Consider the following 16,903-nt stretch of genomic DNA (forward strand, 5'->3'; position numbering starts at 1 on the left):
TGTAGCATTTGTATATACCTACAAAATTAAGACTAAAAAAATATTTCTAGGAATTCTAAGATGAGAGTCTTTATCACAAAGTCAAGTGGTTAACACAGTCTCTAAAGACAGACTTATACAAGGCCTAACCATAAGCATGACAGGACAAAGAGGTCTGCCCGTGTAAAGGAAAACCACGCTTCTTATCACCTAAGCGTGCTGACAAAATGGAAAAACAAGTGCATATACCTTATTTCTGTTTTTAAAGAAAGTTTTTCTAAGGCCCTCTTCAGAAGACATTCAGGAAAGGCTATAAGAATGATCCAGAGCATGGAAAGCATCCTCTTTGAAGACAAATTTAAAAGATAATTGTGATTAACTTAGGAAAGAGCACAGAAGACTAAGAAGTGCTATAGGGAAGATGGAGCAGGAGTTTGAATTTAATTCAAAGCAAATAAATGATGGCAGTTTCTTAAATAATTCTCTTTCTTACTTCTCATGTACACTCCCTGTAATTAGACTGTGGATAAAAAAGGTCATCGAGCCTAAAAGTTAAAAGGAATTAAACATTTCTATGGATTTCAAGAATGTGAGGAGTTCGAATTAATCTAAATACCCTGGAATATTAAATATTAGACTGAGGCATAAATCAGTCTCTGACTGTTAGAGATTGGAATGAAACCTAATGTTCAATACAGGTGCATAATATCTTTAGTTGACAACCACGGGGCTTCTTGCACCTTTCTCAGAAGCATTTGGAATTGACCACTTCTGAAGGCACAACAATGCAATCCATACGCAATTTTAAACACATTTTCAATTTCTGCACTCCTGCCATTACAAGAACAATTAAGTAATGCTGTGGGAAGTTGCAGCATTCCTCGGTTTGGGACTGGTGGCATTTGTAGTGGAATGAGGAGCCAGTAGCCCCAAATGAGAGAAAGAGGAAGAGGAAAGAAAAAAAAGAAGGCTTTTGGTTAGACACCAGGGCAGATTGGCAGCTGTAAGCATGTCAGATATAATGATTTCAATGCTTGTGTTTTCTGACTAAGGTTAAAGGAGAGGAGCACGCAGAGGAAAAGATGGAAGAGGAGGCTGGCCAGTATGTGCTTGTAGGGAACTTGGCACAGATATCTATGGCAGCTGTGTTTTGGAGGGAATGGAGGGCGGCTGGACACCTTAGGAAAAAAAAAAAAAAGACAAGGCACGAAGACTGCTGCTTGTAGGACATTAGGGTCAATGGCCATCAAACATGAGGACTACATGAAGGAGCTGGAATGGATAGAAGTGCTGAACGCAGGTCTAAGAGTAGTGTTTATCCATGTGGAGCCTTCACATGACTAATAAGCAAGCAAGTCCCCTTGCAGATACCGCTTGTAAGTATTGACCTAGATGACAAGAATTGTCATGGGGTCCAGTAACAGAACCGTGTGCTCTGATGCCAGTAATGAGATAGTTAGGGCAGATGTGGTCTGCTTTCCAGCATGGCCTTGGCCTGGTCTTGGGAAAGAAAAAAAAGCTGAGCCTCAGCTTCCAACACGATTGATAAAGGGCAACTCCTTTCTGCCTGTGCCCCTGCAGTTTGTGGGTCTTCAGAAGCAAGGAAAGATGTATGTGCCTCTGAGACTTTTTTATAAGAACTGAGTTGCGGCAATTACACTCATGGTGTGAAGAAGCTAGGAAAAGAAACAAGAGGAGAAGAATGCTAAACTGAGTATGTCCTGTAAGCACCTTCTACATGGTCTCCAAGCAAACCTCGAAGAAGTTGCACTACTATCATGATAATCAAGTACATCTCACTAAGTATATAGAGGAAGGCAACTACTGTAGAATGAAATGCTATCATTTTCTTGGCGGTATCTACCTATACCTTAGAATACTGGGAAAAATAAGTATGTTGTACATTGGCAACATTTGCAGATTACCAAATTTTTTTACAAAGGTCACTTAGAACTATAAAAGAATACAAAAAGCTCCAAGGGCTGGTGAAACTAGGTTAACTGGCGATACAGACAAATAAAGTCAAATGCTGATAAATGCATGACAGTGCTGTCTGGAAGGAATTCCTTCAGTTACTCATAAGCATAATGGATTCCACCTTTACTGTAACCACTCAAGAAAAAGGCCTAGGCATCATAGTAGACAGCTAACTGAAGACACTTTTTCATTACACGCTTATATTCAAAAGAACAAATAAACTACAAAAGACCACTTTTGATGATTCAAGTATATAATAAATACACTTTCACCACGTATAATAAAATACAGGGCAATAAAAAGAAGTGTTCAGATGTGAACAAAAAAAGCACTGGGGACTTAGAAAAGCACCTAAAATGTTGGACTTTTCTGCTTTAAAGTGAGAAAATAAGAAAAGAAATGAAAGAGATATGTAACACAATATAGGTTGGAAAGAAGACACATCAAGTATACCCATTTATAATCTTTATAATTGGAAGAGTCATTCAAACAAACTGAAAGACAGTAGACTGCTAAGAGTATTTTTTTTAATACAGACAACACATCTTGTCACCCAGATCCACTAATGACAATATATGAGCGTCTAAAAGAGTATCATCCTGTAACAGAATGAAAAATTTAAAATTATTAGGGACATCAACACAAGAGGTTTTTAGACATTACAGAAGAAGATACAAAAAATACAGGAAAAAATTGCCATTGTCATACTGCACTAGTGTAATCACCTAAAACTGCAACAATATTCCACCTAAAAATAATTACATCTTGTTGAGAAAAAACTACTTTATTCAGTAATAGTTGTTATGATTCAGAAATGATTAGTTGACTGCTTTCTTCTAAAAATATATGCACTCTCTTCCAAAATAAGAATTCAATGGTTTCATTTGTAGCTGTAAAAACCTAATGTAATTACACTCAGTTTATTGTTGCGGTACTGGAAGCAGAACTTAGCTGCATATTTTTCTCTTGTTTTTGTATTTATAACATTATAAAAATAATATATGCATCTTAAGGCTTGATTCTGTGACATTTACCAAGTCCCACTGAGCTGGGAACCAAGCCTGCAAAAGCATACTCATGAGAATACGCTCCCCAAGTCAGGTCAGAGAATAAAAGCTCCTCACATGAGTAAGTCTATAAGAATAGACTACAGGAGGTCAAGGTCAGTGGTGAGTTTTGGCTGAGTCAGGGTTGGAGGATAAGGCCCTTATGAATCCTATAAATAGTTCATTGTTAAAAGAGGTCAGATTGAATTCTGGAAGTATTTTGGAAAAAGAAACCACTGCGTGACTAATGACGTACACCTACCCAAGCCTCTCTGCTTATTAATGTGACATTTGTTTGGAACCAACACATATAATAAATAAAAGATATTTTTAGGATGTGCCGGGGAAATGTATTCAGATTTCGAGAGTATAATTTGAATGTATTTAAAGTGTTGCACTGTATCAAAAGAACGGTTGTTACAGCATACAAATAAGGTATTAAAAACTAGTGGTTTCTATTGATCCTGATGGAAACAGGAAATCAGGCCAAGGATGCAAAGAATGGGTTTTACTCGCCTGACTTATATCAGCTAAGAGCTGATAGCTAGGCTCCTTTTTACTGTAAGTCAAGAGAAGCAGGTGCCTCCACAGACAATTAGCCCCATCCTAAGGCTGTAGTTTGGCACAAACTTAAACTGGCCTAACTGAGCACCAACATCAGGAAAAGAGGTTTCCCCAAGGCCCTTTGCCCAGCGTGAGTGGTTTGTTCCCAGTTCTGTAGAGTATCTTCATTTTTTTCAGCAACCCTTTCAACGCAATGGTTCAGTAAACTTGATAGGTAGCTGATGTTACTGAAACCAGACCCTCCCACCTCCTCCTTTCTCTCCTCAAGGTTATTTTTCAGTTGGATAAGTACTCTGGTCTGGAAACCATGCCAGCAGTGGCTGGGCAATGGACCAGAGCGATGCTGGGCAAAAATGACTGCTTCTTTCAACTTGAGAGTCAGAGGATAGTGTTTGGCAGAGGCTTGAATGAGCCATGTGGGTCTAACACTTCACTGCTACCAATACAGGGAGGTGTATTCTTCTGTTGTCCTCCCTGCTGCCGGCTGCGCGCTACCACCACTTCCCTTTGCAATGGCTGTGGCACTTACAAAAGCCTTCTGTGACTGGAGACACCTTCATAACCTGGCAGAAAATTAAACCATTAGAAAAAAAGTAAATGGATTTTAGAGGGTTCTCAAGTAGAGTTGGATCACAGAGGTGTCAGATGTGCAGCAGAGCTGGCAAACAAAGAGGCTGGATGACCTGGGAATGCATATAGGAAGAAAAAAAAGGAGAAGGAAAGGAAGTCTGGGACCATCCTTTCAAAAGTCATGAGTTGTTAGATCAGCTGCTCATCAAACCACACGCCCAGGGCCCCCTTCCATATTACACTCTATGTGATCTAATTGGAGGCAGGCACGGAAACGGACAGTCCCACTTTCCTCCAGGCCTCCAGCTGCACATTCCTGGTAGGCATGACAGGAGATGGGAAAGGACAGGAGACCCAGCATCCAGACTCGGGCAAAATGCACCATAAAGTAAGTACCAAAACCAGGTTGTTATCAGTTGCCCTCTGGAGTTCTTCTCTTTCTTCATTAACTAGAAGGAGCCTAGACAAAGAACTCATACTAGAACCCTGGTTTCAAAACAGATGAAGTTCAATGAGACGAAACTCAACGGATCAATTCATCCTGTGCTGTTCCCTTCTGTAGTGTCCTTACATTTTGAAGGGATGCATTTCTGCTAAATATTTCTTTTACATTTTATAGTAAAAATGACAATGAAAATGAAAAGATACCTGAAAAGTGAAAGAAACTGGAACTGATCTGCTGATAAATGCATTATTGTATCTGTTCCCAAAAGAGTTGCAAGTCTGCTGCAGAGTACCGACACTGTCCTCTTGCAATGCAAAATGAAGTCAAAACTGAAAGATCACATGGGAAAAAAGGGCAAGTTTCTAAACACTACTGACGAGTCCTAATGAGGCTGTAACTGGAAGAATAAACACAGAGCAAAGAGCTCCTTCAACAGCTGTTGAGACAGTGCACGCTCACAGAGCTTTCGTCGGCGCTAGCAGGGGTGAGTCTGTGTAAAGAACAAAGGAGCCTCAGAGCCTGGGCCACGGAGGGAGAACAGGCGGAATCAAAAAGGCCACTTGGACAACAGTCAGGGACTTCGTTAGGTCCCATTCTCTTCCCCTCCCTTGCTTTGAGGAATACCTTAATTGTTTCAGAAGCCTTGTTGACTTGAAGTGTGTTACTGGCTTGAGCATGTTATTGACTTCAATGAAGCTATTTAAAAGAAGAAGGTGCTGTTCAATATAAGCATGAATAGCAAGATGGAATTTTTTTCCTTAGTAGTTAAAAGACTATTTCCTATGATTAATTATTAAACAAAGCATAGAAAAGCACATCCATGAACCACTGGCATCTGTAACGGATGCTGACTGACTTCAGTGGAACTACTCTGATTTATGCTCATATTCTGTGATTAAAGATAGTGAAAAACAATGTCATTCTCACACAATAAAATAAAGGTATTTTACTCAACCAACCTTGAATTACAGCCTTTATTTTTACTACCAAAATATTGATTCCTAATTGCATCTTATTTCTGTTTCCTAGAGGGTTTAATAAACATATTGACTACCTCCTTAAGGAAAATAATTTATTTATGTATTTTGTGTTTGACTGGCTGAAAACATTCTTCAAGGAAACAACTGTCTAGACACGATGACAATAAACCCTCTGTTGCTGGAATGGCAGGAAAAGAGGTTGCCCTCAGTAAGCAGTACTTCCCGAAGAAGTCATGAGCTGTTTGCCAGGCTGTCATGCGTTTAAATAATTATTTCAGATATTCATTCTTCATAAGAAGTCTTAAGTATAATTTCCTGATGCAGAACACATTGGTGAATTATGGCTCCATATATTTTTTTCCATGAACAAAGCTTTATTCTGTTGAAAGAGCTAAAATGTATGTTACACACGTCGATGCCAGGACAGGGGGCAATGCCTCATCATCCCCACACTTGTGTCATGCTATGATTTTGTAATTCCTGCCACATGAACTGTTAGAAAAGGGATGATAGGCACACACGCAATTAGCACAAAAAGTGTTGTCAGTGGTAAAAAATGCTGATGCTGGTTACAATATGACCAGTAGGGCCACTACTGCTTTCTGATGATTTGCTTGACTATGGTCAAGACCCACTCCAGCTAACAATTTGAGGGAGATCCTCCCATTACTAAGGTGGGAACAGATTCCTGATTAAAAAAAAAATATAGAAAAATTTAATCTGTCATTTTTTTTCTAAGCGCTTTAGTTTCACATCCCTATCCTGGAGGTTGCTCCATCAGGATCAGCTCCTGTGCCTGCACACAGCTTCAGCCTGGCTCTAGAAACCCAAACTAAACTAACTGAGCGTGATAATCAGAAAAGGAAACCGAGTATAAATAGAAAGTGAAATTCACGATTTGGTTTCATGGTGCAAGGAAAAAGGAAACAAAAGTCAGAAATAGGTTATAACATTAATTTCACTTGGCAGAGATAAGAATTTGGGTTGGTTTTTCTTAAACCAAGAGCTTCTTTCTCCATCTAGCAAAGTTGGCAGATGTTATCAAGAATACATCAGACCCTCTGTCTTAATTCAAAGCCTGCTGAAGACAGTGTAAAGGTTTTTTTAGATGCTTATGGCTTTTGCATCAAGCTTTTAATTTTATGTATCAGGGTTGAGGTGGCATGATATACTGTGCTGAGTTACTACTTGAAGTACTCTGAGTCAGCTTTGTGGTTTCTGAGGAATGTGGTGTGCTTCTAGGAATTCAACCTGGATTTCTGGGCCTGTAGATATGGCCTTTACTGTGCGTAGCCAGGCTGATGGCTCAGGGAATAATAGTTTTACATAATAAGCTCTAAATCTGTGAATTATTTTTCATAGTTGTGAAGGACATAGATATTACAGGTAGAAGTGAGAAAATAAAACCAGCATATAACAATGGGAACACAAGAAGAGAAAGAAGAAACCCCAGCCCACTTCAAAGTATTAGGTGCTATTCAGGTGACAGTGGCTGTAGCAAACACTTAGGTAGTGGTATCTTGAGGAGAAAGAGCAGCACTGGATTAAGTTGTCTTCATGGCTTTGCAAATTCTTATGCAAGATCGTTTGCGTGTTCCTTAAATGTAGGACTGTACAGCCCCAAATCTGCAATTGTCTGTTGTTTCTTGAAAGATGGGGTATCTTGTACATTTTAGCCAGTAGGCACTCTAAGTTTCATTTTAAGGTTAATGCTGACATCAGTTGTCAGCAGTTTATGATGTTTCCTGCAATAATTTAAAAAGTCTGACGGCTAAAGTTAATCAATTCAGAAACTGCATCACTTTCTCCATTTACTGTGAACCTCATTTATTTGATTGGAAGTATTTCCTCTGTACTATATAAACATACAAACAGGCAGGCAAACCATCTGCTTTCTCTTAGATATATTTTTGGCAACTGAATGCAGATATATGCATTCCTAATGTATATCATGACTGTGAATTAAGCTTTCAAAAATAAGAAATTGCAAAAAAAGCATTGTTTATACAAGCTTAATCAGTTCTCTTTGAAATACCATTCATCTTGTAGTATACAGTCCATTTTACTTGACTCCCCTTTTATTTTTCTTATAGCACAGATCACATTTTAGAATTGAATGAAGATACAACCAATGAGACTGTTATCTAAACCAGAAGTGGTTTTATTTTCATTTTTACATGTAATGGTGTGTGATTTTTTGAGAAAGCACAGATAATTACACCATGGAGTCATAATAACACTCCCAAGGGTCATCAGCACTGTTGGACCTTTAAGAGTCACAAGGAAACCTTTACCACTTGAACCAAAGAAACTGGCAGAAATAATATCTTGTCTTATTATACAGATAAGCCACTAGAAAATAGTGGATTTCAAATCATTTGCTGGGCAACAGAGAAACTTAAGAATCCTGACTTCAGTTCTGGGAATACTGACTTCAGTTCTACACAGGTTATAAACCTTTGTCTTGCCTTTCCAGATTCCTTCTTCCTCATTACCTTCTGTTCTGGCTCCTTGCTCCTACCAATTCCTTCAGCTCCTGCTGGTATCATCTTCCCCATATCTACGTGGTTGCTCTTCTCATGCTTCTGTATCTCTAAACCCTGACAGTCATCATGAATCGCCTCATCCCTTCCTGTTTCTCAAATCTCTTCATCTGTCAAGCTATCACTTCCTTCTTCTCACTGAAAAGACAGGGAAACTTCTGAGAGAATTTGTCTTGCCTCGGTTTCAGGGATTAACATCAGAGAAGCTCTTCCAAGTTCCTGGGATGGTGCACTGGAGGTGAGGTCCCACTCTATGCCAAGAGTCTCAAGAAAGCATATTTATAAACTTCAGTGAGATAATGCAAACATTATTGGGTATACAAAAATGATGAAGGGTCCCTTGCGGTGAAAACACAGTCTGAGGGGAAATTTTGTTGTTAACTATTTCCTTAACAAGAAAGGTTTTTCCTACTGCACACCTGACAGTGAAATCTTTACTTGTACAACCTCTTTCAGCAACTTGTACAAACTCTTCCAGTCCTTTCCCGAATAAGGACTGTAGAATGGATCCTATGCACAGGCGACGACAGTGGAACTCTACACCCACTTGTCTCCATAGCTACTCACCAGCTCACATCATCTGAGAACATTTCCAATTTCCTTTAGTCATGTTGACCAGCTTAAGTTCTATGGTGGACTCAGCAGTTGCTCTGGTTAAGTCCATGCAGCTCTACTGTCTGAAAGGCCTTTCTCATATTGTGTAAGGTACTCTAGAAGAACAGCATTGTCATATGATTCTTGGTCTGTAAATATTAGAAAATAATTCATCCATCAGTTATGTGGGCTCTCTTTCAAGAACTATAATAACTGACATAGTTGATTTTGAAACAAAAGAAGTGACAGTTGTTTTGAATTTTGTTTTTGTTTTGTTGTTTTTTTTTTTTAATGCAGGGCCATCAAACTAGACAGCTATATTTAATTTTCTTTCTTTTCCTTTTGCATTTGGAGTGCCTGCTGTTATAGGCAGAATCTTTGTTACCCATGTCCACATTTCTTTTTGTTTTGTTTTACAGCAGAAGCAAAAATTCGGCCAGTTGGCCTCATCCTGGCTTTAAATGCACTCTACAGCTCTGGGCACAGATTTTCTCCATGTGAAAATTTCCCATTTTGCACATACTTACAGAATCAGTCATTTCATTGGCTTCGTTTCCCTCCTTTGCTTGCCTCTCTGGTTGTGTCATTCCCAAATACTCATAATCATGAATTAGCCCCACCTCATCTCTTGAAAAATGCATCCATTTGGGACCTTTTGTCTGTTTTCTACTTTTGCCTCTGAAATAAATATTCCAGTCACATTTGCAAGCTTTATTTTATAAAAGTGAAGTGAAAATATAAGCTGAAACTTTTGCACAACCACTTGATCCAAGGAGCTTTAAGAACAGTGCTGATTATGAAACTCGTGATAAAATCGTAAAAGCTGGCAATACAGAGTTTGAGAGAAAGCGTATGTCTGCTTTGCATTTCGATTATCAACTTGCCTTTCGTCTGCACTTTGCAGACGTTATCTGATTCTCGTCTGGTCTTTATATAGCCCCAAATCGTAGCAATGAGGGGAAAAAACTTGGTACTGGATTACCTCTTAGAAAAGGCTCAAGCTGGTCCATACTCAGCGTATGTCTAGCTTGGTGTGTGCCCTTACAGCCTATCCACTTTTATGCCACTTTTAGCTGGCTGACATCAGCCAGCGCATGTCAGAAGGGAAATGGTAATTACAGGCAGGCTATAGATAGCCATGGAGTAGCATCTTATCAGCGCTACAAATATTTTCAAAAGCTAAAAAAACCCCAAGCAAACAAACCACAACCCCCCCCCCCCCCCCCCCCAAGATGACACCAAGGTTTACCTCCTTTCCTAGCAGAGATGAAAAGCTGGATCATGCCAGGCCTAGCCTGAGAGGACACGCTCAGCTCTGCCAAGGCAGTTTGCACAGACAGACTTATCTATTCAACGAGCAATTTCACAGCGCCTAATCTCAGAAAACAGGGATGCTGCCTGAAGTTCTGGAAAACACCGAACACTTGCAGGGGGAACGCGAGGCGGGCAACAAATGACCGGGGCCTTCTGATCAGCGGACACCGAACGTCGGAAGCTTGACGCCAGGCCTCACCCACAGGCAACTGTTTAAGGCACTCCGAGTCACCCGTGAGGGAAGCTTCAAAAAGCATCAGCCCTTCCTCCAGCACGCCTCGGGAGGAGTCCGGGCGCCAGCCCCAACGGGCAAACGAAGGCCTTCGAGACCACCTGAAGCCCCACGCACGCAGGCTGCCCCCCCGTGTGGCGCGGCTCTGGGGCGCTGTCCCCGCGGCTCCCGTCACCCGGGAGGGAGCGGGAAACGGCGAGGCCCCGCAGAGCCACCGGCCCCGCCGGAACGCCTCAGCGAGCGAGCGAGCCAGCCCGCCCCGCCCCGCCGCCGGCTGAGGGGGACGGAGGGAGGCGGGAGCGCGCCCAGCCACTCCGCGCCGCCGCCAGCCGAGTGACAGCCGCGGGGCCCAATGGGCGCCGAGGCGGCGGGAGCGGGCGGGCCCATGGTGGCGGCCGGCCCGTAGTCGCCGGTGCGGGGAGCTCCGGCGGCTGGAGCCGAGCCGGGCCGGCAGTCGCCCCGCGTCCCCGGCGGGCCGGGGCGAGAGGAGGGTGCTATGCTGCTTCACCTGGTAGCCGAGTTTGACCTGCAGAGGGATGTGGTCCCCTGGCTGGCGGCGCGGGGTTGGGCGGCGGCTCTAGGTAACGCCGCGGCCGGTGGCGCTGCGCCGGAGGGCTCCGCTGGGGCGGGGCCGCCCGCTCCCGCGCTCCCCGGGCCGGGCCGAGGAGGGCTCCCTCCCCCTCGGCCGCCCGGTCGCTCCCAGCCGCCTCCGTGCGCCGCCCTCTCCCGCGGGCGGAGGAGCCGGGCCTGGGGCGAGACCCCTGGGTGCGGCTCGCCCGGGGCCTGCGCCTTCCAGTCAGGGCCGCGCCGCCTCCGGCCGCGGGGGAGGGCGGGTGTCGGGGCTCATGGCGGCGGCGGCGGAGGAGTGCCACCCTCCGGAGCGGGGTGGGGGGAGCGGCCGCCGTTAGCCCCCCGCCTCGGCCGGGCCCCAGAGGAGCGAGCTACGCCCGCCCCCGGGCCGCGCCTTGGCGGGGGGGGGGGGCTCGTCCCTCAGCTCCCTGCACAGGCGGGGAAGTTTGGTGTCTTCGGGGGACTTCTGACGTGCCGAAAGCACTTGTGCGCGTCAGCTACACTCGGCAGCTTGTTCTGCTTCTTCACGCGTTTGGGTTTTTTCTCTTTTTTTTTTTTTTTTTTTTAATTGTATTTTCCCAAAAAGGCTTCTAGTGTGTTTCCTGCTTCTATACTGCTCCCCTTTCTGGGAGGAAAAAAAACCCAAACAAACCAACAAAACCCAAACACTTTTGTCTGTGTGGTAAATGAGTGCTAGTTAAAATTAGATGAAGTGTTAGCTGTCACAGTAGTGTGCTATAGGTAGCGTAGCGAGCACTTGGTGCAGTGGTTGGAAAAAAAGAATGACCACCCTGTATTCTTGGCCCTGTGGTTTTTTGCTTGTGTTTGTTCTCATTCATCTGCAGGGCAGCTGGCTCAGTTCTTCTTTTCAGAAGCTGATGGGAACCTTAATCTAAAAAAAATGTAATAAGTAGTACTTCAGTAGAAATAGATGGTCACTGATGCAACCTGAAACCTCAACTCCTTTGGTTGCTTTTAATTAACTCCAAATATTTAACTTGCTTCCCACGTTGAGAAGCTGTTATCAGATAGTTTCATAACAACTTGTTTGGAGGTAAACTAGAAGGTATCAGCTTTTTTTATAAAAGAAAATTATTTACCAAGCCATCAGTTACCAAATCTGTTAAAGATGATTTCACATACACCAAGTACTTTACTGAACAACTGTTGAATGGTGTACTGAAGGGATTTGAGGTAAGATTCTGAAATTCTCCATACTTAATTAATCTATGAATTTATCAGTTCATCTGTGATGAGTTCAATCAGTCAACCTATGCATTTATGTCACAACAATCTCAAAATGGTGCTGACTTGTGTTTGGGAAAGGGACAATTGTATTCAGCTCTTTAAAATGTAATACAGACTCTTCATTCAGTAAATGCCCCTGGTAATACGGAATCAGAAGAATCTAGGTTGGAAGGTGCATCTGGTCAGATACCAGTATTGCTGTATGGCATTTCAACTTTTGTCTGTGTACTGACTTTTCCCCTTGATGTAGTGCTGTTGGGTTAGGCGGGTGAAGGTGGGAGGCAGGAATTTGAAAAGACTCATTTAAACATCCAAAAGATACCTATTCACAGAAAGCAAGCAATTTTTAGGAGCCATGGTACTTTTGTGTCAGTGGTTTCAGATGTTATAGTTATTCATATTTATTATTTTCTTTCCTGAGGACTTGAAAACCCTTGATAGCTTGAGAATTTCTAATTGCATGAGAGCTGGGAGTAGCTATGATGATGAGAGGGGAGCACCATGTGAAAAGAACCAGCCTCGTTCTCTTCTTTCCGCTTATTTTTGTATGAGCCACGTATAGCGGCCTTCAGGAAATCAAACACTGCGTTCTCCGGAGTATGTTGATGTGAGTTGTTTGCTGGGCAGGCAGGTTGCGTTGGTTCTTTTGCAGCCCTTCATCATGTGGGGATGAGGAAGAAGCTGTAATTCCATGTGCAGTTTTACTGCAGGACTTTCTAAGGGCAGAGATGATTGCCACTTCTAATTTGGCTCCATATTCCCACTGACAATGTTCAGTGACACGAAACTCGCTTCTGAAAAGGAACCTTTTCAACATCTTTAAGATCTCTTAAATTGGTTGATAGAGAAATTCATTGACATGGAGATTTTGTGTGGACCTTCTCTAGCTAAATTCTGTTCTGAGAAAGTATTGTATGGGAGAGAAGTGTGGAGACGGTAGTACTCATCTTGAAAGTTTGAGGTGGTGGTTACATTCTGGGAAGTTTCCACTAAAAGAAGAGCAGAATATATGGTAATCTGAGACTTTCTCAGTTGTCACCAACTAGCCCTAATGTAGCAGTATTGTTGTGTACCTTGAGTGATCTGAAACCAGTAGAAAGTGTTAAGTTGTTAAATGTACATAAAGGATTTTCATTGTCCTCCCACAATAAAATACAGAATTTACTTCATTCTGATAATACAAAAAGGTTTTTTTTCATATCGCTGCAAGCTGGACAAGCCAGTTTATAGTATCAGGCTTGTGAATCTTAAGTTTCACATGTCTGTCTTCTGCCAATGTTTCGTGATAACTGCAAAGTAAATAGCGTCGAACTTGACAAAATGCTTGCCAAGAGTTGTGGAGAATTCTTTTTGCTGATGCTTACTGAACCACAGGCTACCTTTATCTTAAAACTAGTACCAATCATGCAGCTCTTAACCTTATTAAGGGCAAATTTTCCACTTTTAATGAAAGTTCCATCTGAGATAAACGCACTTGTGGTGGCTGCAGCAATTAGAAAACAAAAAAGCAGCATCAGGAAAGCATGCATTTTGGTCATCTTGAGTATGACATTTTATCTTTTTTTCTGGTGTTTTCCTTCTTATTTTGCACTGCTTTGTCCAGATGTGCTCTTCTCTTTGTCCATCCTAGCTTCCTGCTCCTCTGTTTCCCTTTTAACCCTACTCTTCCATTCACATCCCACATCGTATCCCTTGTCCTGCATTGCTTAATTCCCTTGTAGGTATGTTGCATGTGGTGCTTAATCTTGTGGTTCTGGGGTTTTGGGGTGGGGGTGTGTGTGCATGTGTGTGTGTTGTTGTAGAGCTAATCTCTGAAGGTGTAGTTTATTTCCAGGCATTCCTTTGGGATGCTGAAGGGGCAGGTGGGAGCAAGGGACACTTTTCCTCAGGCTGGTTCTATCTCCCTGTAGTGTTCTGAGGATTGGAGTGCAACTTAACTGTTGGAACCCCGTGTTGTGTATAATGGATAAATGCAATTTAATTTCTGTGAATGGAAGATGGTGAAAAAAGCATATTCCATTTCATCACAAAAGGTAGTGGCCATTAGAATCACAATTATAATGAAGAGTTAGGAATTTACATAAATAATTCTTTCCTGTGTGTTTTGAAACCCTTTAAGTATTTTGTGTTGAAGTTTATCAGATTTAAATCATGGTGTAAGAAATATTCTCTCTGTCTTTCCAGAAGGGAGTAATTTTGGTATGTACAAAGAAATATTTATATGTAAAAATGTATTTAGTATCTTTGCTTAAAGTGTGCATAAACTGTGTGATGAACCAGCTCAAATGAAAATCCTGTGCCTTTTGATACTTATCATTTCAGATACTTCTGGGAAATCATCAGCACTCTACGTTGTAAATGTTGAAAGAAACAGTAAAATTATTTATACCTGGAAGGTATGTCTGTCTTGGAGCTTAATAAAAATATAGCAGAGAATAACACCATATGTGTATCTTGCCTAACTGAGTCCTTGTAGTTCAAAATTTTTTGCAGTGAGGGTTAGAACACGAAAACTCGACTGATTACAACTTGGGGGGTTGGGCAATGGGAAAATACCCATCTCCACTTCAGACAAAGGTTAAGAATGATGAAATGGAGAGTAAAGTACCGAACTGATTATATCCATAGGGGTTTTGCTCTTGATTTTTTGGGGGGCCAGAATCTCACCCTGAGCGAAATGACGTTTCTTTAACAGATAAACTCTTTGTAAGCAGCACATTCTTTTACCCTCAGAATTTCTTAGGGAAGTCTGGCTTAAATTCATGTGCACTGCTTTAGTTAAATATGTTTCCTCCTACCAATATATATGCTAAGATGCCATTTATCTAACACTAATTCTGCTTTCTCTGTTACTTTAAGATTCATCTGTAGCACTTTATTGCAAGTAGTCTGAAGTAACTGTTGTTTATTTGATGTGTTGAAGTATGAAGAGCTACCCTTTTTAACATAGCATTCTACACTCTATGGCATATGTATAGCTTTTAGGTTGAAATGCCTGTAGTTCCAAGAGATTATTATATGGTTTGAGAAGGTTTCCCCTTGATGAGACAAACTGTGCTGCTTTTCTGTGCATCTCGGAGAAATCTGTAGACCCAGCTGGATTCTGGAGGATCTTGGTTTTTGAAGAGTACGGATTAGAGATAGCAGACTCCAGTAGAATAGGACTGCCTTTTGTTCCCCTCCAGCTCAACAGTGCTAAAACTCTCCAGCTTCCCTAGAGTTAAGGGAAGACGTGAGGTCTTCATCAAGGTATAATACACTTTAACTGTGGGTGGATGTTTCCTCTAGTACAAGCATAGGGAGGGGAGTCTGTACAAGACAAAAGTAACAGTAAAAACAACACTAAAGAATGTGTCAAGTTTTTCTTTTTCATTGCTCAAAACTCTAGAAAGACTTAATGAAAGTAACCCATCTAGTTCCCAACAGGACATCTGTTACTGTGTGTGTGTGATGTTCCTGCTTTCTAGCATCTGTGGAATATCACAATAAGCTTTTTGGGGCTTCTGACAGTGGAGTCCAACTGCCTTGTATGCTGTTCAGGCTCTTGCAACTGGCACAAGGGATGCGTTGTAGCTCAAGGTTCACACATCTGAATGTTGGTGTTTGCCTGCACGCTAGGTATCGAAGCTCCCACTTTGGTCAGTAGGGATCTGAGCAAAACCATTGGTGGAGTTTAGAGAACTGGCAACTTGTAGGCTATACTTTGGGAGGAGGTATGTGGGGTGGAGAAGGTGGGCAAATAACCCACTAGATTTCATTGACTGAATAGGCTGATGACTCGCAGGAGGATTTGAACACCTAGGCTTAGTTCCCTGAACCTATGGGTAAAGTCTGCATAGGAAGTCACTGAAAATGTTCACTGTAGTTTCTCTTTCCTAATTTGGGGAATAAAGTGACCTCTGCAGCCTGTGGTAAGAATGGCTGGGTGACAAAGTCTGAGAACTGGAACTAACAAACTGCACAGCTGTGCTGCAGTTTGCACCTCTCAAATGCCATCCCAAAGAGGATGCTTCTACTTCTCTTCCTGTTCTCTTAATGTGTTAAAGCAGTCTGATCTTTTTCTCCTGAGTGAGTCAGCCTGCTGAAGAAGCACCATCTATTTATTCCTCTGTTGGGAAGGATGCTGACATATTTTGTTTGCTTCCACTATAACTGTTTTTTACGCTTGTTAATGGGTAAACTGGAAGATACTTCCTGGAGTTTTCTCGTGAAGAACAAATGTATCTTAAGGTGGTATTGCATTAAATGTATGATGCTTCTCCCACAGAGAAGTTGCTCATAGTTTGTGTGTACACATTTCTTTCTTAGATCAGTAGAAGTTCTGCTCATCAGTTAAAAGTGTTGGTAGCCACTTAGGTGCTATTGATGTCAATGGGAGTCAATACATCCACACTTGTCTGCTTGCATGATAAGAACATGTGGGTATGTCTGCCCTAAACCTCATGCTGGTCTAGGTGGCTTGTATATTGGTAGGAGCACATGTGGTGTCCCAGGCTGTAGCTGCATAGCACTTAACCAGTGTCCTGAACAGGCTGGGTCCTGAGCTGCTAATGCTGTGCCTTTCCTGATGTCTATGCTTTTGTTAAATTAGTTAGGTCTTTGTCAGCTGCAGTCACACCTTGGGACTGTGATACCTTAAACCAGGACTGAATTTTTTTTCCGCTCTCAAGGCTAGAATGCTAAAAACCACCTAATGTTGGGAGTATTGTGTGTCTGTCTTTTTATACTTTACTACTGACTTAAGGATTCAATCCAAATGTTTTCTTTCCTCAAACAGTCCATTGACAATGAATGGGTATAGTTCTACGGTTTACCGCAAACCTTTTAAGTGGAGTATCCAT

The 16,903-nt window shown here is 42.1% G+C and overlaps 1 protein-coding gene and 1 long non-coding RNA gene across 4 annotated transcripts in view; one reads left to right on the top strand and one right to left on the bottom strand.

The window, feature by feature from the left end:
• Positions 1 to 7,756: 7,756 nt before the first annotated feature.
• Positions 7,757 to 10,516, bottom strand: LOC126044297 (uncharacterized). 2 transcript variants are annotated; one of them, XR_007507632.1, is made up of 3 exons: positions 9,948 to 10,516; positions 8,672 to 9,376; positions 7,757 to 8,368 (listed from the first exon to the last, which is right to left on the bottom strand). It is a non-coding gene; the product is annotated as an uncharacterized LOC126044297 (long non-coding RNA). The 2 variants fall into 2 exon arrangements; XR_007507631.1 differs by lacking the exon at positions 9,948 to 10,516 and having other exon boundaries at positions 8,672 to 8,847; positions 9,226 to 9,921.
• Positions 10,517 to 10,633: 117 nt separating this feature from the next.
• GSAP (gamma-secretase activating protein) overlaps positions 10,634 to 16,903 on the top strand; it is a 47,543-nt gene continuing 41,273 nt past the window's right edge. For both annotated transcript variants that reach the window (XM_049813662.1, XM_049813661.1), the window contains exons 1-2: positions 10,634 to 10,825; positions 14,385 to 14,458. In XM_049813662.1, coding sequence (XP_049669619.1) covers positions 10,741 to 10,825; positions 14,385 to 14,458 — 159 coding nt within the window. In that variant the 5' untranslated portion in view covers positions 10,634 to 10,740. The remainder of the gene's footprint in view (positions 10,826 to 14,384; positions 14,459 to 16,903) is intronic.

Source organism: Accipiter gentilis, chromosome 11 (assembly GCF_929443795.1).
Source record: "Accipiter gentilis chromosome 11, bAccGen1.1, whole genome shotgun sequence".
NCBI classification, from domain to species: Eukaryota; Metazoa; Chordata; class Aves; order Accipitriformes; family Accipitridae; genus Astur; species Astur gentilis.